Source organism: Oncorhynchus masou, chromosome 1, assembly GCF_036934945.1.
Source record: "Oncorhynchus masou masou isolate Uvic2021 chromosome 1, UVic_Omas_1.1, whole genome shotgun sequence".
NCBI classification, from domain to species: domain Eukaryota; kingdom Metazoa; phylum Chordata; class Actinopteri; order Salmoniformes; family Salmonidae; genus Oncorhynchus; species Oncorhynchus masou.
In genome coordinates this window covers 64,183,280-64,211,245 of record NC_088212.1, presented here as the reverse complement: position 1 = coordinate 64,211,245, position 27,966 = coordinate 64,183,280, and the positions used below count along the sequence as shown (strand labels likewise).

The window sequence follows — 27,966 nt, the reverse complement described above, 5'->3', positions numbered from 1 at the left end:
AACTCAACTCGTTGTGTTTGGAGGACAAAGAATGCTGAGTTGCATCCAAAGAACACCATACCTACTGTGAAGCATGGGGGTGGAAACATCATGCTTTGGGGCTGTTTTTCTGCAAAGGGACCAGGATGACTGATCCGTGTAAAAGGAAAGAATGAATGGGGCCATGTATCGTGAGATTTTAAGTGAAAACCTCCTTCCATCAGCAAGGGCATTGAAGATGAAACGTGGCTGGGTCTTTCAGCATGACAATGATCCCAAACACACCGCCCGGGCAACGAAGGAGTAGCTTCGTAAGAAGCATTTCAAGGTCCTGGAGTGGCCTAGCCAGTCTCCAGATCTCAACCACATAGAAAATCTTTGGAGGGAGTTGAAAGTCCGTGTTGCCCAGCATCAGCCCCAAAACATTACTGCTCTAGAGGAGATCTGCATGGAGGAATGGACAAAATGCTAGCAACAGCGTGTGAAAACCTTGTGAAGACTTACAGAAAACGTTTGACCGCTGTCATTGCCAACAAAGGGTATATAACAAAGTATTGAGAAACTTTTGTTATTGACCAAATACTTATTTTCCACCATAATTTGCAAATAAATTCATTAAAAATCCTATATGATTTTCTGGATTTGTTTTTCTATTTTTGTCTGTCATAGTTGAAGTGTACCTATTACAGGCCTCTCATCTTAAGTTGGAGAACTTGCACAATTGGTGGCTGACGAAATACTTTTTTGCCCCACTGTATGTTCAAGAGTATCAGTGTTTTAAGGCCTGCCTACCCCCCAAATAAACTTCCTCAGTAAAATAGAATTTAGAGAATATATAGCCCTTTAACTCATCACTGCAAAGCCAGTTCCACTGCCTGCCCCCCCCTAGCTTATTTAAAGAACTCACCATCAAGCTTTGATTTATCAGCTGTGAAGTGCTAGGGCAAAAACCAAAACGTGCACCTGGGGGGGGCATCAAGTGAAAATAAACTACCATTTTTAATAGGAAAGAAAAACAGCATGCTGGATGGTTTAACTTTAAAACTTTGTTCAACGCAATTTGGTATGTACATTTTACAACATGGCTAACAAAGATGTCATTTTAAGCATTTAAAAATACATTTTAAATACACCTTATTGGAAATTGAAAAAGTTAACACAGTTGCTCTTTTCTGCAGAAAAAGTGCCAAGATCAAAATTTAATTCAGGACTTTCCCACAAAACAAGATTCTCTACATACATGCTAGGTTTCTAACAGTTCAGTGACACTGCCCTAACTAAACATACAGATCTTTGTAAGAAAAACACCATCTGATGTAAAGTTAAATCTTAATGAATACATTTAAAAAGTAGATGACATGCCTTTTGAAATAAAAAATAAGATTTTCCTTTAAGGATTTTCTTTTAATGCAAAGCTGCATGTATTTTACAATAAAACCGGTATAATTCACATAAAAATGAACTGGATGTACATGTCAAATAGCCCATCCTTTAAAAATGACAAAGTAAGCTCTCCCATGATAGAAAAGCGCCAGGCCCCCTTTAAGGAGCAGGTTCATCCTCCTCGGGCCAACTCAACCAACTGCTAGTGGTTATGGATAGGGTTGCATATTTGAAAATGCTATAGAATAGGATGTTCATTATTTATATATATTTTTAAAACGGTGAAAAAATGTTACTCTTTGTGCACCCTTCGAAGCAGAGAAAATCTAAGAAGTTGATAGATCCTTTGGATCATGGACTTTTGATTTGTTCATTTCCCCCCCCACATTTTGGGAAAATAATTACATTCATAGTCTGGAAACATTGAACGTCGCCAAAAAACCAATGTGCCCTGGATTAGACGAGTTACACTTGGTCAGTTCAGTTTTATAGGGCGATGATTTCCAGAAAGGCAATGAGAGAGCAGGCTAAAAGGACTGGTATTCTACTGAGTTTTTACCCTCAGTCTTTCAGATGTTTGGCAAGATGACGTGCATGATTAGCTGGGATAGGGCAGTTGGAGATGCCTAACAACTTTGTTCGCAGGACACAATTCAATTTAGAACAAAAGAAACAGCGCAACTAAAACGGACCAGAATTTCCTTTCCGATTTGAGTGTTTTGATCTTAGAGGCTTGATTGTCTCCGACTTAGAACACTTCCAATGAGATTTAAAAATAAAAGACATGGGTGGCGACATTTGATCATGTTAGGAAGGATATTTGTATGGCACCATATACATGACCAGCTAATGTAAAAGTCCATAATATCAACAAAAGGGCCAAAATGGACATGGAAAGGTAAACGTTTTGGGTGTAATTTTCTCTTACGCTATCGGTCATCAATAAAGTGTCTATGATCTGGGATCTGGTTAGTCCACATGAAATAACATAAGTATTAGGTACAATTTCTGACAATGCATCATGGTATATTTTTATACAACTCTCCTGGGTAGAGACAGTCAGACATTCATAACAAAAGGTCCTCCAATAATGATGCTTCTTTCTACTGCATTTAAAAGAAAGGCTTTAAAGCCATATAATTAAACCAATTCCTAAAACAAAAAAAACTACTAGAGGCAGGTTGGGTTTATACCACAGTGATGAGGCTGTTTATATGCTGGTGCTACAAATTGGGCTGTTTCAGGACCATCCATACGTCCCCAGTAACAGACAGGGGTGAGATGTTGACAGAGACAATCTACATTAGTTATAATTCAATACTAGACATATCCATAAAAATAAAACCTTGGTTATGTAAAAATTTATATTTCAATGTAAAAATACATTGAAATATATGACAAATAAAAATGTTACTATAAAATTAATGTCAGTAACACTTCACTTGAGAAGTGGGGGACATTTGGTCACAAACAATGAACTGTCCATTGATGTAAATTTCTTGAAAGTTACACTAATTGATAGATTTTTGGCAAAGTGTCCTATTAATTCAGACAACGCCAACTATTGTTTAAACAGAAGTACACATTATACAGGAAGTTCAATTTGATTTGACATATCATCATCAATATTAATTTTCCAATCAACAGCCTTGGAGAACATCTACATAAAACATAGCCAGAAAAAAGCAAACAATACAACATTGTGAAATGTGGTAAAAGAACACATTGCGGTTACAATGAGTGTCTACAACAACAAAAAATAAATTCAGCTAGAGGAATGCATAATGAGATCCTATAGGCTACAGGTAAAATGTTTATAAAATCCCAAGATGGAAAGAAAAAGATGGGCTATGTACCCATACACACTTTACTGGCCATTCCTGTTAAAAATTGGTCTAAAGCCAATGAGTGTCACTGTCAACAGTCCCATGAAAGCACCAAAGGGAGCAATAATAATCCTCTTCTCTGTCAGCTAACAATTCAGTCCAACCAGACAGACAGCACCTTGGCCCCTCCGAGAGGAAGCCAGGAGAAAGAAACTGCTCCTGAAAAAAAGACAGTCAAAAGGAGGAGCCTTCTTGATCTTGCCCACAGTAATGGGATCTAAACATGTGGCTTTATAAATTATTTTTTAACCAGATGTTGCTTAAAAAAAAATAATAATAAAAAAAAAAACAGACTCTGCACTTTGTTGTTATTGATGCAAAAAAAACTGGGGTAAAAAGAGAAAAAGTGAAACCTTCAACAGTAATGGCAATGTTATAATCCAAAAGAGGGCTTTTTACATGTCTGTTGGTTTATTCAATCATTCGGTATTTCTTCTGTCCGTCTATTCCAGGGATCAGTCTGGGGGAAGAAGCTCGTGCAGACGAAACCGTGCTCGAACGTGTGGCCTCACATCCTCATTCTGGAGCACAGGAGACAGACAGACTATATTAATACCACGGTGATATGAACCTAAACCGATGAGTTAAAGAGATGATTTCTCTGTCAGTGGCTGACCATTTCATTTTGTAAAAGACATTGGTAGCATTCTACTAAAAATGAATGTTGGGGGCATTGCAAAGCACATGTCAATAACAGCTCAAGCATGTATGGCTTAGAAATTAACAAAATATTACTATCCAATCATGATTAAAACATGTAAAATGTAGCTTGTATGTACCAGCTCAACAAGCTTCTCCAAGAACGGGACAAGCTTCAGGAGTTCGTTGTCATTTTTGTCCATGAACCAGCTCTCAATGGGAATCCCATTGGAAAGCTGTAGGGATATAGAAAGGTATACTCTATTGGATTGTACAACAATAGCATAACTAAAAACATGCGAATATAATTTAAAATGCGAACTGTAGGCTTAATTACGCTATGCTAGGTTGGGTTACATACGTCACTTGGGGCTGAAAGGCTCACCTGATATGCAAAGGCTTGAGGTGAATTGTCAATAATGACAGTCTTGGACAGGTCTCTTCCAAGGATGTTCAGGTCCTTGATGTAGTTCCCTTGTACACAGACACAATGCTCACGAAATAACCTGTGTCTAGGGTTAGTGGAGAGGAGGAAAATCAATTGTTAAGTCTACAGGTCTGTTTATGAATAATTCAGTCAAACCACAATGTTGACAACTGAACAGCACATGGAGGCAGCACGTGCCCCATTGCCCAGCCCCAAAGCCACAATCAACACACAAAGCAACCTCATCCAAACAGAGAGCACTATAAATGCATGTCAAAGCTAAGGCGTGGTATTCTATTACAAAAACACAGCTGATACTTCCAATGCATCTAAATGAAGGGGTAGAAATAAACACTTAACTTACCTAACCAACTGTTTCTTGGGATCCAAGATGTTGAGCAACTTGTCTGCATAAACCTTCTTAGAGGCAGTGAAGAGAATGATCTAACGAGGAAAAGATAACGGAATACATTTCTCACTACAGAGTAGCTTAATGCAAGTAACCGTACTCTTTCCATATACTGTTACAATTAAATAGGAGAAAAGGAAGCCCAGTTTACCTCATAGATTTGAGACATGCGCTCCAGGAACTCTCTGAAGAACGGCCTTAAACGCACATACACCTGCAGACAAGCAAAGTATTAGTTATTTGTACAAAGTACTCAGAGGCCTCTGTTTCTCCTAGAAACTGATTCTGTGTCGCCCACTTTCACCTGTGGCGGTCTACAAAAGCACAGCTTTAGCACTCTCTGGTGGAAAAGTAAAATGCTTCATTATTTCCCATTTAAAATAGAAACACCTCAATGTCAGATCAAGGACTTCTGTATACCTGGTAAATGACATCTTGAAACAGGACCGGGAAGGTAAGTGCTGCATCGTCCAGCTCATTTAAGCTACAGTGCACCAATGTCTCATCCTGGTAGGAATCACAAAAATAGTTGTAAGTTGCAAACCACCATAACAATGCCCTTTAAGTGGATGTACCATTTACAGTAAAAGCTTATTTATGCTTGAGCTGAAAATGTGGTAGTAGGCTCAATACGGAGGGTGTGACAATTGTGGAACCTCCGGAGGCATGCAGAGGCCAAATTGAGCCTCCAAAACGTTGTAACAATGCGGAGGGCTCCGTATAGCTTCACATTGACATGATTGGTTGACGGCAGGTGGGGGCGGTCTGTCCTGTATAAACAAATTCTCTTCCTTTACAAAAGCAATACTCAACAGCTCTGAGCTGCTCCGGGAAGCGCAAGAAGTATGAATGCCCTGACATCTGCAGAGGCCGTATCACTGTAAAAACTGCACGGCCTATGCAGATGTCGGATTGAAGTGCACCATGTTATCGCTCACCAGGTCGAGGACCAGGGAGAACTCTGGTGTACTGCGGGTCTTTAGTGGGAGAGCAGGCTTCCTGGTCAGCTGTTCCTCTGTCAGTGGAGGTACATGCTTGATGAAGAAATACCTGGACAAAAATCATATCAAACCATTCAAAGTTAAATACAGGACTTAATGAAATCACGAGGGGAAAAAAAAAAATATGAAACGACACTGAACAAAAATATAAAACGCAACATGCAAAGTGTTTCATGAGCTCAAATAAAAGATCAGAAATGTTCCATGATCACAAAAAGCTTAATACTCAAGTTGTGCAAAAATTTGTTCACATCCTTGTTAGTGAGCATTTCTTCTTTGTCAAGATAATCATCCACCTGACAGGTGTGGCAATTTTAAGCAGCATGATCATTACAAGTGCACCTTGTGCTGGGGACAATAAAATGTGCAGTATTGGGCCTCCCGGGTGTCAGTGGTCTAAGGCACTGCATCGCAGTGCTAGCTGTGCCACTAGAGATCCTGGTTTGAGTCCAGGCGCTGTCTCAGCCGGCCGCGACCGGGAGACTCAATTGGCCCAGCATCGTCCGGGTTAGGGGAGGGTTTGGCCGGCACGCTCTAGCGACTCCTGTGGCTGACACGGTCGCCGGGTGTTTCCTCCGACACATTGGTGTGGGTTAAGCGTGTCCGTACTCGTTGCAGTGATGAGACAAGACTAACTACCAATTAGATATCATGAAATTGGGGGGGGGGGAAAGAAAAAAAGTTGGCATGCTACTACAGGAATGCTACTAGATCTGTCGACAGATAAATGAACATGAAATTCTCTACCATAAACTGCCTCCAACATTGTTTTAGAAAATTTGGCAGTACGTCCAACCTGCCTCAACAGCAGACCACGTGTATGGCGTTGTGTGGGCAAGCGGCTTGGTGATGTCCTTAGTAAACAATGTTGACAACACACAACTGCATTTTATTAACGGGAATTTGAATGCACTTTATTTTACTCGGCAGTTAAGTAATTTCAGAACAAAGTCAATTAAGAACAAATTCTTATTTACAATCAAGGCAACCCCGGCCAAACCCAGATGACGCTAAGCCAGTTGTGTGCCTCCCCAAAACGGCTGGATGTGATACAGCCTGCATTTGGAAAGTATTCAGACCCCTTGACTTTGCCACATTACAGCCTTATTCTAAAATGGATTACATTATCACGTTTACATAAGTATTCAGACCCTTTACTCCGTACTTTGTTGAAACACCTTTGGCAGTGATTACAACCTTGGGTCTTCTTGGGTATGACCGTAGTGTAGCCTAGTGGTTAGAGCGTTGGACTAGTAACCGCAAGGTTGAGAGTTCAAACCCCCGAGCTGACAAGGTACAAAATCTGTCGTTCTGCCCCTGAACAGGCAGTTAACCCACAGTTCCCAGGCCGTCATTGAAAATAAGAATTTGTTCTTAACTGACTTGCCTGGTTAAATAAAGGTAAAAAAAAAAAAAAAAGACCCATTCTTCTCTGCAGATCCTCAAGCTCAGTCAGGTTGGATGGGGAGTGTTGCTGCACAGCTATTTTCAGGTCTCTCCAAGTCTGGGCTCTGGCTGGGTCACTTAAGGACATTCAGAGACCCATCCTAAAGTCACTCCTGCGCTGTCTTGACTGTGTGCTTAGGGTCGTTGTCCTGTTGGTAGGTGACCCTTCACCCCAGTCTGAAGTCCTGAGCAGGTTCCTCCAGACGTGATGCTTGGCCAAAGAGTTCAATCGTGGTTTCATCAGACCAGAGAATCTTGTTTCGAAAGGTCAGAATCCTTTAGGTGCCTTTTGTCAAACTCCAAGCAGGCTGTCATGTGCCTTTTACTGAAGAGTGGCTTCTGTCTGGTCACTTTGATGAAGGCTTGATTGGTGGAGTGCTGCAGAGATGGGAGAACCTTCCAGAAGGATAACCATCGCCACAGAGGAACTCAGGAGCTCTGTCAGAGTGATCATTGGGTTCTTGGCCACCTCCCTGACCAAGGCTATTCTCCCCCAATTGCTCAGTTTGGCAGGGCGGACAGCTCTAGGAAGAGTCTTGGCGGTTCCAAATTTCTTCCATTGAAGAATGATGGCCCAGAACTTCAATGCTATAGACATTTTTTGCAACCTTGCCCCAGATCTGTGCCTCAACAATACTGTCCCAGAGCGCAATGGACAATTACTTTGACGTCATGGCTTGGTTTATGCTCATGCACAGTCAGGTAGACTCCAATCAAGTTGTAGAAACATCAAGGATGGTCAATGGAAACAGGACGCACTGGAGCTCAAATTTCGGTCACATAGCAAATGGTCTGAATACTTATGTAAATAAGGTATGTTATTTTTAATACATTTGCAAAAATATCTAACACACCTGTTTTTACTTTGTCAATAATGGGGTAGTGTGATGAGAAATGTTTTGTTTAACCCATTTTACAATTAGGCTGTAAAGTTTGATGTGGAAAAGGTGAAGGGGTCTAAATACTTTCCGAATGCACTGTAGATACCGTGACAAGATCCTGAGGCCCTTTGTCGTGCCATTCATCTGCTGCCATTACCTCATGTTTCAGTATAATTCACAGCCCCATATCGCAAGCATCTGTACACAACTCCTGGAAGCTAAGACCCAGTTATTACATTGCTGCTTCCTCACCCATTGAGCATGTTAAGGATGCTCTGGATTGACATGCATGACAGCGTGTTCCAGTTCCCGCCAATATCCAGTAACTTCGCATAATCATTGAAGAGGAGTGGGACAACATTCCACAGGCCACAAACAGCCTGATCAACTCTATGCAAGGTAGATGTGTTGCTCTGCATGAGGCAAATAATGATCAATGCCCCTACTTAATTTGTTTTAGCATCTGACCAACAGTTGCATGTCTGTATTCCCAGTCATGTGATATACATAGATTAGGGCCTAATGCATTGATTTCAAATGACTTATATGAACTGTAACTCTTTGAAATTATTGAATGTAGAGTTTATATTTTTGTTAAGTATATTTTCCTTTTTTTGTATTCACAAGATAAAAATGTATTCGAAACATTCATATTCTGGCCTTAACCTCTATGCGAACGGAACCCAGTAGTTCGACAACATACGGTGATCGCTACATATAGTCATATTAAACATTCATTAAAATACAAGTGTCTCACATGCTTACAAAGCCTAGCATCTTGCTAATCCAACTGCGTTTAAAAAAGGATTTACTGCGAAAGAATACGATGCGATTATCTGAGGATAGAGCCCCATAAAAAAACAACTATTTCAACCAGCACAGGCGTAACAAAATCACAAACTGCAATAAAATAAATTGTTTTCCTTTGACGATCTTCCTCTTTTTGCAATCCCAATGCTCATTGTTACACAATGAATGGTATATTGTTTGATAAAATCAATTTTTATAGCCTAACATGAAACATTTTGCGAACCGCGTGTGTCGTGAATTCCGTCTCATTCCATTTTTCGACGACACACTCAAAGTAAATAACTCACACAGAACGTGACTTTTCCAGTCATGTTTGGTTTCATTGCAATTAACTGGTTTGTTTGTAACACAACCAAACCTGATGGGTCATTTCGCGGGATGTATTGACTGAAAGAAACCGATTTGAAGACAACAAGTAATGACATCATTGTGCACCAATGATTTGCCCGCTGTTTCGTTGACTGACTATTTTAATCCAATGACCACTGATCATCTTGAAATCTAGCCTGGTAGATAGCCAATGAGCTGAGGTAAAAGGCAATATGTAATGTTTGTGTGTTGGAAGACCAACCCATGTAGTAAACTCCGGCGTAAGGAGGGTCATTCGCCAATGAAGTTTCATACCGGAAGGAGCAACGCATGTTGCGCACAGCGTTGTTTTGGTAAAGTGCATATTCAGCTGTTTATATATCTATCAGTATGGCGACCAAGTTGGGGAAAGCTAAATCTAAGTCTAGATATACAGATGTACACACAATTTTAGAAGAAATTGATCGAGGACGATTCATTTAGCGATTCCCAAATGGAGGAATATTTTTTGAATAGAGAGGACATCGTTTTGGACTGGTAAGTTCTTCTCATGCTAATACCGTTGTTTGAAATTAATAATATAAAATATTATTTGTGAAATGAAATAGCCTATTTGAGGCTGTTGAGGGGAGGGCAGGCCCACAACAATGGCCAAAGTGAAATGGAGATATATACAGCTGGTCTGTTGTAATATAATAAAGACAGTAGATCTAGCTGAAATGTCATAATATAAATGAGACAGTAGATCTAGCAGGTCTATAATAATATATTCCACCTTATGTTACTCTATAAATACAGTGTGGCAAATAAGTATTTAGTCAGCCACCAATTGTTCAAGTTCTCCCACTTAAAAGGATGAGGCCTGTCATTTTCATCATAGGTACACTTCAACTATGACAGACAAAATGAGAATGAAAAAAAATCCAGAAAAATCACATTGTAGGATTTGTTATGAATTTATTTGCAAATTATGGTGGAAATAAGTATTTGGTCACCTACAAACAAGCAAGATTTCTGGCTCTCACAGACCTGTAACAACTTCTTTAAGAGGCTCCTCTGTCCTCCACTCGTTACCTGTATTAATGGCACCTGTTTGAACTTGTTATCAGTATAAAAGACACTTGTCCACAACCTCAAACAGTCACACTCCAAACTCCACTATGGCCAAGACCAAAGAGTTGTCAAAGGACTCCAGAAACAAAATTGTAGACCTGCACCAGGCTGGGAAGACAGAATCTGCAATAGGTAAGCAGCTTGGTTTGAAGAAATCCACTGTGGGAGCAATTATTAGGAAATGGAAGACATACAAGACCCACTGATAATCTCCCTCGATCTGGGGCTCCACGCAAGATCTCACCCGTGGGGTCAAAATGATGACAAGAACGGTGAGCAAAAATCCCAGAACCACAATGGGGGACCTAGTGAATGACCTGTAGAGAGCTGGGACCAAAGTAACAAAGCCTACCATTAGTAACACTATGCCGCCAGGGACTCAAATCCTGCAGTGCCAGACGTGTCCCTCTGCTTAAGCCAGTACATGTCCAGGCCCGTCTGAAGTTTGCTTGAGACAATTTGGATGATCCAGAAGAAGATTGGGAGAATGTCATATGGTCAGATGAAACCAAAATAGAACTTTTTGGTGAAAACTCGTTGTGTTTGGAGGACAAAGAATGCTGAGTTGCATCCAAAGAACACCATACCTACTGTGAAGCATGGGGGTGGAAACATCATGCTTTGGGGATGTTTTTCTGCAAAGGGACCAGGACAACTGATCCGTGTAAAGGAAAGAATGAATGGGGCCATGTATCGTGAGATTGAGTGAAAACCCCATTCAATCAACAAGGGCATTGAAGATGAAACGTGGCTGGGTCTTTCAGCATAACAATGATCCCAAACACACTGCCCGGGCAACGAAGAAGTGGCCGAGCCAGTCTCCAGAGCTCAACGCCATAGAAAATCTTTGGAGGGAGTTGAAAGTCCGTGTTGCCCAGCAACAGCCCCAAAACATCACTGCTCTAGAGGAGATCTGCATGGAGGAATGGGCCAAAATACCAGCAACAGTGTGAAAACCTTGTGAAGACTTACAGAAAACGTTTGACCTCTGTCATTGCCAACAAAGGGTATATAATAAAGTATTGAGATGAACTTGTGATTGACCAAATACTTATTTTCCACCATAATTAGCAAATAAATTCATTAAGAATCCTACAATGTGATTTTCTGGATTTCTCTCTCCTCATTTTGTCTGTCATAGTTGAAGTGTACCTATGATGAAAATTACAGGCCTCTCATCTTTTTAAGTGGGAGAACTTGCACAATTGGTGGCTGACTAAATACTTTTTTGCCCCACTATATCTGTTTATTATACCTGTTGATACAGGGCTCATATGTGAAACTATTCTAACTGAAAATTCTATTTCACAGTGACACTAACTCTGAATGGGAACCCCCAGTGCCAAGGTGTCCATCCCCCACTGAAGCTGGTTCATCCAGCTCCTGCCACAAGTGGTGTTCATCTGCCCAAATGTATTTCTGCAGGCATGGATGTGCTCTGGCACCTGGCATCAGCAGCATATTGTGTCGAGGACTGAGGGTCTTCCAAATATTGAAAGTGTTATTTTGTAAATATATATATTTTTTTTCCTTCATGTTTCTTCTCCATTTTTTTTGGTGGGGGGGGGGGGGGGGGGGGGGTGTTAGAATACCATTTTGTATATAGTTATTCCATTCAAAATGTATAACTTCACCAATTTGGCCACTTGGATACATTTGGGCTACTTGTGTGGGACACCTGGGTGACTTCATAAATGTCATGTTGCACACTCGTTTTGGAAGTTATCATTCTGAAACTTTGCACAAGTATTGTTGCGCTCTTTTTTTCTCTGAAATTGTCCCCATCATCCTATCTGAATGTTTGTTTTATCTTGTTCATTTTAAAGATGATACAACAATAAAAAGTGTGTTTTTTCCCCATTGTATTATCTAAACCAGATCTATTGTGTTATATTCTCCTACATTCAATTCACATTTACAAACTTCAGAGTGTTTTCTTTCAAATGGTACCAAGAAAGCGCATATCCTTGGTTCTGTGCCTGAGCTACAGGCTGTTGATTTGGGTATGTCTTCAGGCGGAAATTGAAAAAGGTAGGGGGTAGCTCTAAAAGGTTATTAACTAAGGCTGGAATATTTTGCTTAGAGGGAGCAGATTTGTACTTACGGGTCAAAGACCTCCCAGTCCTCCTCGTATGTCCCTTCTGCAGGGGCTGTGGGCTGTGCCACCACATAGCCTCCTTCTGGAGGGGCGCCTGGGGCTGAGATGATAGGAAGGAGGAGACCAAAAGAAATGGGAAGGAGAGAGTGAAGTGAGAATGATCCTTGTCCATAATAACATGGACTATATACCAAGAAGACATTCCTTTCTCTCCAGCTACCTGTGAGAGCAGGCATGTCTGTGACGACCTCCTCTTCCTCGACAGGCACTTCTGGAGGATGTGGAGCCCGCAATGGTGGCAGCATGTTGCTGGGGTAAAGGGGCATAGTCGTACACACTTCCTCTGTGGAGGTGGCAGTGCAGGTGGGGGTCTCCTCCACAGTCTCCATGTCCAGTTGCTTGACGATCTCCTCAGCCTCCAACGCCTGGTCTGGGGAGTCCGACCCTGACGTGGCTGAAAATTACAATGGATTACTAAATATACTACTTATTACCGTAGTTCTGCAGGGAAGTTAGATTTGACCACAATAAAAAAAAAAATACAACATAACAAATGAGCGTCATACAAGGTAGAATGAAGACAGAGGTAATATAGTATGCCATTTACCAGTGCAGGGAGTATAGACAAACATGGAACAATTTAGGCTAATCTAACAAGTCAAGTTTCTGCAGAGTGGTTGGCACTCTTCGACCTAGCATCATTTTGGGGTATTACCATTTTTATTTGCTGGTGAGAAGAAGTTGAAGACTGGAGAGAAGATGGTTCCCAGGAGCGTGGTTCTCGGCGGACTGGTCAAAGTCTCTGCCGCCTCCTCCAGCTTCCCATTGGGCTTCACAGGTTTACTACTCGTATCATGGTTCGTGTCATGGTTTGTCGCTTCTGTGGTTTAGGGTGAGGAGCAGGTAAGAACAACATGATACGTCGCTTTATCAAGACATGCAAACTCCTGTAAAAGGCCTGTTGGTGTGCAAGGTATGATTACTGAATAGGATAAGGTTTTGTTCCCATCTTTCAATTAATCCTCCACTCCCTTTCCAAACTCACCCCCGTTGACAGAGTTTCTCCTGCTGACCCTGGAGATGGTCCTCCTGGGGGCATCGCCACCTTGTGGTGTGGAAGAGATCAGGTTGTCGTCGACGTCGCAGGTGAGCCGTGTCTTCTTCGCTGGGTTCTCCTGCTCTACCTGAGGTAGAAACACAACTCTCATATCAGAACTGAAGGAAGGAGCATTTAACTGTAGAATAAACCCCCCAAAAATCTTTCAAAATCTCTTACAGTATTCCCAACATTTATTTTTGAATAAACCCACTAGCAGAAGGCCCAAGGAATTCTGACTCGTATCTGGTTGGATGGACAAAGGACTTGTAGTACGCCAAGTGACAGTGTTCCAAGACAAAAAACACATGCCTTCACAGGGGGATTATTTCTCTCCTGAAATATTGTTTCAGTCAAACCTACCTACCTACTTGGGCAACACAATTAATCAAATTCAGATATTATTATTATTATTATTATATATCAATATTGCAATTTCTGTACAATATTCATATCGCAAGAGGCTGAGATACTCTTTCTTTGACCTTCTGTTAAAACAACAAACTAGACCATGGTACCATCTCCAATAAGATGCCCTAGATTCCGTTCATTCACTCTCTACATGCACAGCGGAAGCTGACCAATCACTAGCCGGGGTCGCACTCTCTGCATGGCATGCACATGCTGACTCATCACAAGTGTCCTACAGAGCACGCAGTTAGATGCTGGTGAGGAGAGAAAGGGCTTTACCTCAGTGTGTCAGAAGCATGCGTGCTGCTCGTGCTAACGAGAAAGGCGATTTGGTGCCAAAGGGCGCATATTTCAGTGGTATGGCAATATTCGGCTACAGGCAAACCAAAGTCAACCAAATGTGTTGTGCAAAAGTGCCTCAGAGTTGTGGCGACAACAAGTCATTTGAAGAACCATCCCCTACTTCATGACGATCGCACCCGACAGTAATTACGCTCCTTAGTAAAGACAGCAAAGATAAAGAACATGTACTATACATAAGTTGTGTATGTGCTCTTGAATAAAAATCAATGTAATATACATCAATTTAAAAAGCTCCCAACAGCTGCAAAACCCCTCAGCTAGACACCTACGTTAAACAGGAATTGACAAGTATAACGCCCTACGAAAAAACATCCCACAGACGTCACCCAGGGGCTATCACCCAGCCAAAGACATGTTTCACATTTACAGTCAGCTAAGCTAAGCTAAGAGGATAAACAAGCTGGACAGGATACAAGACTCCGTCACACAAGTCACCATCCCAACGCTGTATAACAAAATTAAGGGACAAGTTGAAACAGAGCTCACATGATTATTACACAACATAGGCCTGTCTTTGGTCTAATACAGGTATCCCAAAATGGGTGCAATGCGTCAGGGGTACGCCAAATAAAAATTAAATTCGCCCCCATTTTCAAACATGGGGTTATACATTTGGGTGACGTTTTCTCTCACCTGAATGATCTGAATCTGAGATTACAGGGACACTCCGCAACTATATTCAATGTGCGGGACAAAATTGAGGCTATGATTAAGAAGTTGGAGCTCTTATCTGTCTGCATTAACAACACAGGACTTTCCATCATTGTATAAGAACATAATTACAAATCATTTGTAGACTGCAAATTGACCATAAGAATCTAAAAATATATAATATTTGACTAAAACATAATTTCAAACTTTGTTTACATTTGTATACGATCACATCTCTATTATTATGGGTGGGAATACTTGGGAAAATGTCCTAAATTAAAATCACTTTGCTGATTTCCTGGTATTTTTAGTCTATGTTCAACAATGAAAATGGTAATTTTTTGGGGCTCAAACAAAACGACCTGCAAGGCAAATCTGACTCACCAGTTAAAGAACTCTGCTATATTTGATGATCATGTTGAATTAAGAGTACTACACCTACATATTAATAAACCTATGTTGGAAAACATTAGCACACTATGTATTAACTAATCTAATTTTAGAAGTGATGTTTTCTTCCCGGACACGTGAATTACCACGTTTTCACCCAAAATCACAATTGTAATATCTGGCCCCCCAAAAATTTAAATTAAGAATTTTTCCCAAATTGTAAAGCCCCATTACCTACTATCCTTCTACAATCTCTAGAGCCACCGCTAAAATTGAAACACTGAGTTTGAAGACAAGCCGCTGCATTCCACCATGCATTTCTAGGGAAACATAACACTGGGTACTAAAACAGACTTTACTTGTTAAATCTGGATAGGGGCTAAATAAAGGTCTAGTTGAGGGGGGCGCAAAAAGGTGCTGCTTGCATAACACAGTGCTAAAATGTTAAACTAGGGACATGTAACTTCGGTGAGCAAACAGCTGTAGAACGTTGGAGGGGGAAATGTTACATTTACATTTAAGTCATTTAGCAGACGCTCTTATCCAGAGCGACTTACAAAGGGTGCCAGTTAGGCGCAGGCACTAAAATACATCCCAGAGATTGCACCCTACTCACTATATTGACCAAGACTCATAGGGCTCTGGTCTAAAGTAGAGTACTATATAGGGAATAGCATGCCATTTCGGAGACAGATAAGAGACGGCACAGCTTACCTTCACAGCATTGCCTCTGATTAATTTCTTAATGGTGGACAGTAGGCCTCTCCCGCCACCTGTCGGCGTGCACTCCTCCACTTCTGAATGCCTCCGCTTGGTTCGGGATGTGCGGGGCGCATGGGCAGTGCTCGACTGCTGAGATGCCTTCCGCATTCTCAGCCTCATTGTTTTAAGAGCCACATGTAAGACTGGAGGACAGACAGGGCAAAGCGGGTTGATGGGCAAAAGCGGACAAATGGGGGGGGGGGAAGAGAAAAAAGTTTGTTAGTGTAAGACCTGATTTTCGCCCTCTTCATACAGTCACATGATACACAGCCTAACAGCTAAAAAGGAGTGGACAAGCTGGTGATTTGAAAACCCTCAGTGAACAAAACACACCAGCAGAAAAAGTGCTGCTGCTAACATCTGGTTGCATTCAAGACACCATTTCCTCTGCATCACAGTACATCATTGCTGCCTACGTCAGTGAATGTGTTTATCTAACAACTGATGGGACAAATTGATCAAAAAGTATCTGAGGACATTAGAGATAATGGAAACAATAGGTCCATCTTAACGAGAGAAAAAAACATGCATAGGGAAAATGACTTACTGTAAGTAACCACAGCGCTCTTCTCTCAAGGAGCACACTCTCCCACCCCCGTGCTTACTTTCACATGCTGACCAAACTAGCTCCACATGTGTGCATGTTGATTTTGTCTATCAACACCAGATGGGTTCAATATCAAAACCAACTATATTAAATTTGGGGACAGGTCAAAACACGCATGAAACATTCATGGATATTTGGCTAGCTTGCTGTCCTGGGAGATAAAGTGGGTTATTTTACCTGAAATGCATATGGTATTTTCCTGCTGGATCTTGGTAGAATTTTGGCACATTGAGTCACACAAAATCATGACAAGTCCAGGACCTATCAGGCACCATGCCAGACAGTGGACAGAGCCCTCTCGATCCACCACTCCCATTGCACTGCAGAGAAACCCACTGCTTCACTACATCTGCATTACATTACCATGGGGCCTGGCCTAAACAGTGAACACACTTTCTCAACAGATCCTAATATAACAAAGTCCATTTACTTCTGAGAAGAACCTTGGAATGTGAACACACCATCCCTTTTTTCAGTCACTAATGTAAAGTTTCCATCCCTTGTCAAAACGTGTAAAGGACAATTTATTTTATTGCCCAAATGAAATTAGCAGCTGATTACAGGGCGGGGATCATATGTGCCTATAACATGTCCATAGATACAAGACAAGTAGCCAGACTTATTCAATACATGCCACAGGGAGGATTATTTCCAAATTAACACTAGTCTTAACAGCTATTGCTTCGTCACGGTGATGTTGAACTAGCATGACGGGAATGTTGTGGTACTATTGATGTAATATGACAGCATTAGTGTCCTTGTAATGACGGCAAGCCCCATGGGTACAGGGGTGTCAGTATGAGCAACGCAATGGAGAGGGGAGCAAAAAGCTTAGCAACAAGTCAGGGATTGAAAATAGCTTCAAATCCAGAGACTTAAAAATGTCTTATGCCTAGACAATAATATAACCAGTAAATAAGATTATTTATGAATGAAGGAAGGACGTAGCTCTCCGTTAGGCTAAGCCAGGCATCAAACAAGGCCCGCGGACCAAAACCAGCCGGTGAAGCATGTCTAACCAGAAGGCGCACTGATTTGTGATGTCTAATCATTTTGGCCCGCTTCCATACCGCCCATGATGCACTGCGCTATAAGTCACAGAAAGCACTGCCAACATGTTGCACGCTAAACAGCACTGCATTGCCACACACACACACACACTGTATCACATCACTAATGGCACTGACCAAATCTACCGGACCAAAAGTTTAAGGTGTTGTCGGCTTAATGTCCATGCCAAGTTTCCGTTCCAACTGACCATTGTAGTAACATACAGAAAATGTCTTTTGTTGTCAAAAGGTTCAGATAAACGGATTCACATGCAAGTGTAAATGACTAAAGGACAATAGGGCACACAAGCGATTATAAATTAGTTAACAGTTGAGTCCTACGTGCATCTGTGAATTGCTCTGCTTTCGTGTGTCCCGTTACAGCACGCAGCTATGTCCTCCTAGGCCAAACATTGTTGCAGTCTGGATTCGATTTTTAAAGCATAACAATTAATAACTGAAAAGCTAAACCTTTCAATGAAACACATTGCAAAGGAGAAATGTAGGCCTATGACAACATTTGAGCAGTAGCCTAGGCTACAACCACCTAGTTACATTTTTGTTATTTGGAGTTATTAAATACTTTGACTAGGGTCAGAGCATATTTTGCTCATCTGCAAGCATAGCAGCAAAGGCTGGAAAAACATTATTCAATCTCTTGTTTTAATATGTTCAAAATTTATATACAGCATCCTATGTGCATAAGTGGGTCGCAGTTGTACGCACGTTTTTTAAATAAAAAACAATAGGCTAGGTCTGGCCCGTGAATTTTGTCGTCGTCGCCCCCCCCACCCAATATGGCCCATGTGCTGACTGAGTTTGACATCCCCGGGCTAAACCAGCCAAGGAGCCAGCAGATACGGCACGCCTCAATTTTGCCTGCAGAACTCAGCATGGATGTAAGAGCCAATGAACACGAATCACACACACATACAGTTCCTCTAGTCACAGCATGCCTATGTTTTTACCATCTCAAAGCATGACTCAGTCACAGCTTCCAACAAACCAAGGATGCAGCCAACAGCAACACTATACTGGGGAAGAGGATTTCCTTTTTTTCTCTTTATTTAAACAAAACAGGAAATTTATGGATATATAACACATCAAGTAAGGTTGCAGATAATGCTGGATTTTTATGAAATATAGTAGACAATTTTCACTGCCCCCAGATTACAACCAGCTGTTACACATGCTACAAATAAAATTGCATATAGTAGCTAGATGCTAGCTATTTGCACATACACACAGAAAATTGTGTTTGAAGCGGTGTGAAAACCATTGAAATGACCTCATGCACACATAGCTCAGCGGTGTGACAACGATGCAAGTTGTTAAAAATCTAACAACTACCTCATTTTATCGTGGCTCAGTTTACCCTACTGCAGGGTTACTCAACTAAATTCTTACAGGGGCCAGATTTGAAAAGGGTTATTTATATTATAATCTTATAAAGCACTTTCATTCAAATTAAATGTCGCTAGAAGTTCATTTTGAGCGCTTTAAGACCAGCCCAATTCAGTGCATCAAATGGTTTTACATAATGGAACACATTTGAACTTAACACAGTTGACATGGATCACATTAATTAATTTCTACATGCATCGCTTCATCTTGTTTCTATTTACACAGGAAACATTTTATGCATGGTATATCTGTTTACCAAAATCAAATTGTGTCCCATTTTCAATATAATAATTTTTCATTAATTTCCACTTTTTACACAGAAACATCTCAGTTGACTAGCTTTTGCAGAGCAGTCTCTCTCCCATCTCATCAGTAGAGAACTGGTGCCTATAAACTGCACCACCTCTGTGGGGACTAACATTGCAAAAATATTTTATGAGTTTGCTTTCAGTTTATCTTAAAACTCTTGACATCACAGGAGTGATGTGTATTGTTGACCGAATATAGTTGTGCAGCATAGAGAAATGGAAGGTTTTGTTTGAGCTTAAAAATCAGGAGAAAATTAGAAAACATTTTGAAAATAATTACTGTTTTATACCTCCCCTGTAGTCCCAAATTAATGTCAATTCAATTGATTGAAGATGTCATACGAGCACCTCAAGCATTTACTAGATATGTTGGATTTCTCATGGTGGCAATCACTGAAAAAAAGCAACCATCTCGTCCCTAAGCTCTCATAGGCTGCACTCGGGAGGATTGTTACCCTTGCTTAGCCAGCAAACAATATGTAAAAGTAAATAATGATGTCCAGCAGACTACAAAACAAGCAGTGTTGTAGGCTAGGCTGTTGATCGGATAAAGTTTATGATAGCTGTGAGTTAAACACCGTGGACTGAGTTAAGCCCAAAGCACGCTCTGGTGTAGTGATCTCATCTGTGGTGGTATGTTGGAGTATATTAATTGACAGTACTTAAAATGGGCAGGACTATAGGAAAACATCTCTCCCATTAGAGAATATTGAACGAGGGCTCCTTTTGGCACTAAAAATCCAATCATGAAAAAAAAAAGAAAATTATATGAAGGTTCAGAATTTATCAAAGGGTCATTCTAAATTGATAAATGGCCAGTTGAATAGCTCTGCCCCAGTGTATGACCAAATTAATACTTTTTTGAAGGAGTGCATGAAAGGTTCAGTTAAATTGTTTGCATCAAGACTAATCTTGAGTTGGCCTGGTATCCAAACTGAATTTCTCAACATACCAACAAACGGAGGTATTTTGGGTATAAAAATAATATTTATGGAACATTTGTTGTTTAACTGGGAGTCTCGTAAGTGAAAACATCCGTAGATCAAAAGGTAAACAGTTAATTTGATTGCTTTTCTGATTTGTGACCAAGCTTCCTGCTGCAAGCTGGACATACTGTTATGCTATCGATAAACTTACAGCCAAAGCAAGACAAGCTTTTGGGTAAAGCATAATTTTAAAATCTAAGATGACAGGGTGATTAACAAAGGGCCAAGCTGTGTTTCACTTGTGATTTCATGAATATGAATATTTTCTAGTAATATTTTTTTTACCTTTGCGCTATGCTAATTAGTGTAGTTGATGACAATTCTCCTGGATCCGGGATTGGTAGTTCCAAGATTAAACAGCTAGAAAATTGTCATTGCTTTAGAAGCTTCTGAAGGCTAATTTACATTATTTGAGGTGTACGTGTGGAAGTATTTCAAGGCCTACCTTCAAACTCAGTGCCTATTCGCCTGAAAGGCCGCTCAGCAAGGAAGAAGCCACTGCCCCAAAACCGGCATAAAAATAGCCAGACTACGGTGTGCAACTACACATGGGGACAAAGGTAGTACTTTTTGGAAAAAATGTCCTCTGGTCTGATGAAACAAAAAGAGTGGTTTGGCCATAATGACCATTGTTATGTTTGGAGGAAAAAGGGGGAAGCTTGCAAGTCGAAGGACACCATCCCAACCGTGAAGCACGGGGTGGTAGCATCATGTTGTGGGGGTGCTTTGCTGCAGGAGGGACCGGTGCACTTCACAAAACATATGACATCATGAAGAAGGAAAAATATGTGGATATATTGAAGCAACATCTCAAGACATCAGTCAGGAAGTTAAAGCTTGGTCGCAAATGGGTCTTCCAAATGGACAATGATCCCAAGCATACTTACAAAGTCGTGAAAAAAAATGTGTATGTAAACTTCTGACCCTCTGGGGATGTGATGAAAGAAATAAAAGCTGCAATAAACCTCTCTCTACTATTATTCTGACTAGAGATCTTTGACTTTTTCAACACCGACATCGATTATTGAAGGACCAAAAAAAGCCGATATAAAACACTTCTGTGTATTGATTTTAAGAAAGGCATTGATGTTTATGGTTAGGTACAGTCATGCAACGATTGTGCTTTTTTCCACAAATGCGCTTTTGTTAACCTTTCTGGTGCTAGCGAAACCCCTGACAACATTCCGCTGAAAAGGCCATGCGCAAAATTCAAAAATATTTTTGAAATATGTAACTTTCACACATAAACAAGTCCAATACAGCAAATGAAAGAAACTTCTTGTTAATCTACCCATTGTGTCAGATTTCAAAAATGCTTTATTTTGATTATGTTAGATCACTGCCAAGTCAAAAAAACACAAAGCAGAAATAGATAAATTTTATCACTAACCTTTGATGATAGTCATCAGATGACACTCATAGGACATGATGTTACAGAATACATGTGTTTTGTTCGATAATGTGCATATTTATATCCAAAAATATTAGTTTACATTGGTGCGTTACATGCAGTACTGTTTTGATTCCAAAACATCCAGTGATTTTGCAGAAATACTCATAATAAACATCGATAAAAGATACAAGTGTTATTCACAGAATTAAAGATGGACTTCTCTTTAATGCAACTGCTGTCAGATTTCAACAACAAAAAACTTTACGGAAAAAGCATCTGAGAACGGCGCTCAGAGCCCAATCCAGCCAGAGAAACAGAAGTTAGAAAGAACACAATAAATATTCACTTACCTTTGATGATCTTCATCAGAAGGCACTCCCAGGAATCCCAGTTAGACAATAAATTACTGATTTGTTCCATAAAGTCCACCATTAATGTCCAAATAGCCACTTGTTGGTAGCGTTTTCAGCCCAGTAATCCATCTTCATGAGGCTTGAGCACTTCGTCCAGACAAAAACTTGAAAGGTTCCGTTACAGGTCGTAGAAACAAGTCAAACGATGTATGGAATCAATCTTTAGGATGTTAACATAAAACATCAAATAATGTTCCAAACTGAGAATTCCTATGTCTGAAGAAAAGCACTGGAACGAGAGGTAACTGTCGGGAGCGCATCACGAGCCTGAGACACTGGGTCAGACCACTGACTCAGACAGGTCTCATGAGCCCCTCCTTTATAGTAGAATCCTCATTTAAGTTTCTAAAGACAGTTGACATCTAGTGGAAGCTGTAGGAAGTGCAACAACCAATATACCACTGTATCTTCAATAGGGGCTGAGTTGAAAAACTACAAACCTCAGATATCCCACTTCCTGGATGGATTGTTTCTCAGGTTTTTGCCTGCCATATGGGTTGTTATACTCACAGACATCATTCAAACAGTTTTAGAAACTTCAGAGTTTTCTACCCAATACTACTACTAACACGCATATATTAGCATCTGGGACAGAGTAGGAGGCAGTTCACTCTGGGCATGCTATTCATCCAAAAGTGAAAATGCTGCCCCCTATCCCAAAAACATTAAACCACCCCCCGTTTGGCGAAATTGGCTGTCTTTGTTAGGAAGAAATGGTCTTCACACATTTCGCAACAAGCCAGGCGGCCCGCACTGCTGCATAAACCCTGACTCTTGCACAGAACGCAAGAGAAGTGACACAATTTCCCTTGTTAAAATAAATTCAAGTTAGCAGCCAATATTATCTAAATATGCAGGTCTAAAAATATATACTTGTGTATTGATTTTAAGGAAGGCGTTTATGTTTAGGTACACATTGGTGCAACGACTGTGCTTTTTTTCCCACAAATGCGCTTGTTAAATCACCGTTTGGCGAAGTAGGCTGTGATTCAATGATAACAGGCACCGCATCGATTATATGCAATGCAGGACAAGATAGATAAACTAGTAATATGATCAACCATGTGTAGTTAACCAGTGATTATGTTAAGGTTGATTGTTTTTTATAAGATAAGTTTAACTTACGTCTGAAATCCCATTAACGGGATCGTTATGACAACCAGTGAAAGTGCAGGGCACCAAATTCAAACAGAAATCTCAATTAAAATTCCTCAAACATACATTATACACCATTTTAAAGATACTGTTAATCCCACCAGTGTCCGATTTCAAAAAGGCTTTACGACGAAAGCATACCATGGATTATGTTAGGTCAGCACCTAGTCAAAGGCACAGCCATTTCTCCAGCTAAAGAGAGGAGTCACAAAAAGCAGAAATAGAGAAAATTAATCACTAACCTTTGATGATCTTCATCAGATGACACTCATAGGACTTCATGTATGTTTTGTTCGATAAAGTTCATATCTATATCCAAAAATCTCAGTTTACATTGGTGCGTTATGTTCAGTAATGTTTTGCTTCCAAAACATCCGGTGATTTTGCAGAGAACCACATCAATTGACAGAAATACTCATAATAAACATTGATTAAAGATACAAGTGTTATGCATGGTATTATAGATATACTTCTCCTTAAAGCAACCGCTGTCAGATTTCAAGAAAGCTTTACGGAAAAAGCACACCATGCAATAATCTGAGTACAGTGCTCAGACACAAAAACAAGCCATACAGATACCCGCCATGTTGTGTAGTCAACAAAAGTCAGAAATGGTATTATAAATATTCACTTACCTTTGATGAGCTTCATCAGAATGCACTCCCAGGGATCCCAGTTCCACAATAAATGTTTTGTTCGATAAAGTCCATAATTTATGTCCAAATACCTCCTTTTTGTTTGCGTGTTTAGTTCACAAATCCAAATTCATGAAGCGCGAGCACTAGGTCCAGACGAAAAGTCAAAAAGTTCCTGTTACAGTTCGTAGAAACATGTCAAACGATGTACAGAATCAATCTTTAGGATGTTTTTAACATATATCTTCAATAATGTTCCAACCGGACAATTCCTTTGTCTTTAGAAATGCAATGGAACGCAGGTTACTCTCACGGGAGCGCGCGAGACTGAGCTCATGGCATTCTGCCAGACCTCTTAGTCAAACAAGCTCTTATTCTTTCCCCCTTCACAGTTGAAGCCTGAAACAAGGTTCTAAAGACCATTGACATCTAGTGGAAGCCTTAGGAAGTGCAATCTTGGATAGGCAAAGAGTTGAAAAACTACAAACCTCAGATTTCCCACTTCCTGGTTGGATTGTTTCTCAGGTTTTTGCCTGCCATATGAGTTCTGTTATACTCACAGAAATCAAACAGTTTTAGAAACTTCAGAGTGTTTTCTATCCAAATCTACGAATAATATGCTATCTTAGCTTCTGGGCCTGAGTAGCAGGCAGTTTACTCTGGGCACCTTATTCACCCATGCTACTTAATACCGCCCCTCAGCCATAAGTTAATTCTAGCTAGCACCTTACCGTGCCCCCTTGCTGCACTCGCATAACAGGTAGTCAGCCTGCCACGCAGTCTCCTCGTGAAGTGCAATGTAATCGGCATCCAAAAATGCAGATGACCAATTGTTATGAAAACTTGAAATCGGCCTTAATTAAAAATCTGCCATTCCGATTAATTGGTCGACCTCTAATTCTGACATTTCACATTCTTAAAATAAAATGATAATCGAAACTGACCTAAGACAGGGATTTTTTTACTAGGATTTAAATGTCAGGAATTGTGAAAAAAACTGAGTTTAAATGTATTTGGCTAAGGTGCATGTAAACTTAACGACTTCAGCTGTAGCTATCCTCTTTCTTCATATCTGAATGAATGTGGCCATTTCTAGCAAGCAAAATAAGTGATTTATATTTTGCTTGTGTACTGCCATATGTCATTAACATAGCTCCGTTTGTCACTGGTGCAGGCTAGTAAATATCCTAAACCTAGCCATCTACTGTAGACTTCAAACTAAAACCGGGGAGAGGGGGAGGAGAGTATTCACTTGCTTTATGTACACACAAATACATATTTCCACATAGCTGATTAATTTACATTTTTGTTCTATAAAGACTAATTGTGTCAATATGGTGTGAATATTGTAGAAAATTCCTCAGCCATTTTCCATATTAAAAAGTGGAAGTGCCACTTACAGATCACCATTTACAGTAGCCCACAGGAAATATGTTCCTCCACCATGTACAGTAGGTTACATGCAATATGTTCCCCCACCAAGTGAATCATAGACATTTTGATCTTGCATTGGGGGCTTTCCTTATATGCGGGGAGCATGAACTGTAAACTAACAAAGATATTTTAGAGTTAAAACCTGTATATATTTAACCTCAACAGGATCGGAGCCACCCAGGACATTTGAGCTAACGTGGGCTAATATGATTAGCATGATGTTGCAAGTAACAATAACATTTCCCAGGACAAACATGCCTTATATGGGCAGTAAACTTTAACAATAATTTATCTAACAGCACTGTCCAATTTACAGTAGCTATTAGTGAAAAAAATACAATTGTTTGAGGAGAGTGCACAACAACAAAAAATGTATCACGGCAACTGGTTTGATACATTCACCTCTGAAGGTAAATAATGTACTTACATTAAGTTATCTTGCTCTGATTTGTCATCCTGAGGGTCCCAAAAATAAAATGTAGCGTAGTTTTGTTTGATCAAATCAATTTAGGTTCTACATTTTGAACCCCTGCTGTGCCTGCCACCCCCCGTAAATGTGAAAACGGTGTCCGATCCTTAAGAGGTTTTACGTAGTAAGACGTGAGGGTGTGGGATATGTCCAATGTACCATAGCTATGGGCTGTTCTTAAGCACGACGCAACACGGATACAGCCTTTAGCAGTGGTATATTGGCCATGTACCACAAACCCCGAAGTCCCTTATTGTTATTATAAACTGGTTACAACATAAATTAGAACAGTACAAATACATTTTTGTCATGTCCGTAGTATACGGTCTGATACCACAGCTGGAACCATTACATACTACTATAAAGAAATTCTAGACTGTGTGGTTCGAGCCCTGAATGCTGAAAGCCATGGTTTTTCAGACCGTATACCAGTTATGACAAAACATGTATTTTTACTGGTCTCGTTACATTGGTAACCCACTTATAATAGCAATAAGGCACCTCAGGGGTTTGTGAAATATTGTCAATATACAGCGGTTAAGGTCAGTGACCCAGCCATCCACGGTGTTTCTTGCCTAAGAACAGCCCTTACATGTGGTACATTGGCCATATTCCACCCAACCTCGGGCCTTACTGCTTAAATATACAGCACCAACTACTTAAATATATGTTATTAAGGTCCATTATCTGCTACCTGGACTTTAATTGTGGGCTCTAGAAAGAGTTCCCATAGTGACTGCAGCAGCCCATTCATTCTCCCTCACTACTAATTTGGTGTTTGGTGGTGGCGGTGTATCGTCCCATAACATGCGGAAGGTATGGTTAGATGAGGGATGGTCGATCATGAGTGGAAAGTGGGAACACCACGCACACTTCATTGATATAGCTAGTTAGCTAACTAGACAGTCTTCTGGCAAGTTAAGCGAATTGTCACTGTTCAAAATGTTTCTGACTCCTTCGTGTAATGGGCCAATGCTGGTTGCAATTCAAAAGAAAACATGGAAAGCTTTCGCACTTGGTCCAGAGCTAATTACCAACTAACTTTTTTCTATGTCCATGGACGGGCAGCCCTAACCAGGATAGTATACAGAAAGTGGGCGGGAAATTAAAGCTTGCTACCGACCACTCATGTCCAGGTAGAAGGCCTTAAAAGCAGGACGCCAATAGTAACTAACTAGCTAAACATCACGCGAGTTCGCTGCTAGCAAGTAACAAACATCGTTCGAAAGTAGCGCGCGATGTTAGTTCACGTTAGCTAGCCGTGGCGGCTACCCCGCTAGCTAGCAAAAAACACAGCACCTTGATAACTAGCTACGGTACCTGCCATTTCTCACTGTCCATTTTCAACTGAGAAATGTTAGCGGTTTAGCTATGCAGTTAGCTGTTAGAATATCTAGCTAGCGAAATTAAACTTAGGTTGTGAGTGGCTGGACAAGCAATATTTTAGCCCCTTCTGTCCAAAGACAAATTTGACTAGCTAGCTAGTTGCTAACGTTAACTAACATTAGCAAAACTTAATTAGCTAGCACTACCTAAACTTTGCTAGCTGATTAGCTACCTAGCTTGGCAACATGGATCTAGTCAATTAGCTGTTTTATGCAAGTTAAGCAAGACTGTTGTAAATGTAAATTTTGGTTTGATTTCTTGTACCAAACCATTGACTAATTTCACGCAGCAAAATGGTTACATGTTAGCAAACCAGGAGGCCGATATTTTAGCAAGAGAGGGTCAAGTTGGCTGGCTAACTACTGTACGTTAGATTGCTGTTGTCCATGCCTTGGGGGCGAGAAAGGAAAATATTTATTTGTACGTCACTCACACATGCTGAAAGACGCTTGAAATAATCCCTACTTACTTTACAGTACTCCACAGTAGCTCGAAAACGAGTTGACTGATCAAGCACTGCTGGCTGCCAAGGTGCGGACAGCAGCTGCTTTTTCTTCTTGTTTCCTCTCTGCTGTGCTGTTTTTATGAACCGTCTAGTAGCTGATACTGCGATGTGCTCCCAGACGCCATTTCCCGCCTCCTCACCCACACTCTCTCGATGCAGATACCCGGA

At 40.6% G+C, this 27,966-nt stretch overlaps 1 protein-coding gene across 1 annotated transcript; it reads right to left on the bottom strand.

Annotated features, from left to right (window-relative positions):
• Positions 1–959: 959 nt before the first annotated feature.
• Positions 960–27,966, bottom strand: LOC135548079 (CTD small phosphatase-like protein 2-B). Its single transcript, XM_064977317.1, has 13 exons — positions 27,763–27,966; positions 16,007–16,197; positions 13,427–13,565; positions 13,097–13,261; positions 12,602–12,835; positions 12,388–12,481; positions 5,662–5,773; positions 5,144–5,230; positions 4,875–4,937; positions 4,679–4,758; positions 4,273–4,399; positions 4,028–4,123; positions 960–3,769 (listed from the first exon to the last, which is right to left on the bottom strand). Exons 2-13 carry the CDS (start codon positions 16,172–16,174, stop codon positions 3,704–3,706), a joined length of 1,431 nt encoding a protein of 476 aa, XP_064833389.1. The 5' UTR covers positions 16,175–16,197; positions 27,763–27,966; the 3' UTR covers positions 960–3,703.

What these genes read in the sequence shown, in the direction of transcription:
- LOC135548079 (XM_064977317.1), bottom strand. Translation starts at nt 16,174, where the DNA reads ATGAGGCTGAGAATGCGGAAGGCATCTCAGCAGTCGAGCACTGCCCAT. An exon ending in CTCACCAGCAAATAAAAATG is followed by an intron (nt 12,836 to 13,096) that starts GTAATACCCCAA and finishes TGTAATTTTCAG; the next exon opens with CCACGTCAGGGTCGGACTCC. An exon ending in AGACATGCCTGCTCTCACAG is followed by an intron (nt 12,482 to 12,601) that starts GTAGCTGGAGAG and finishes CTATCATCTCAG; the next exon opens with CCCCAGGCGCCCCTCCAGAA.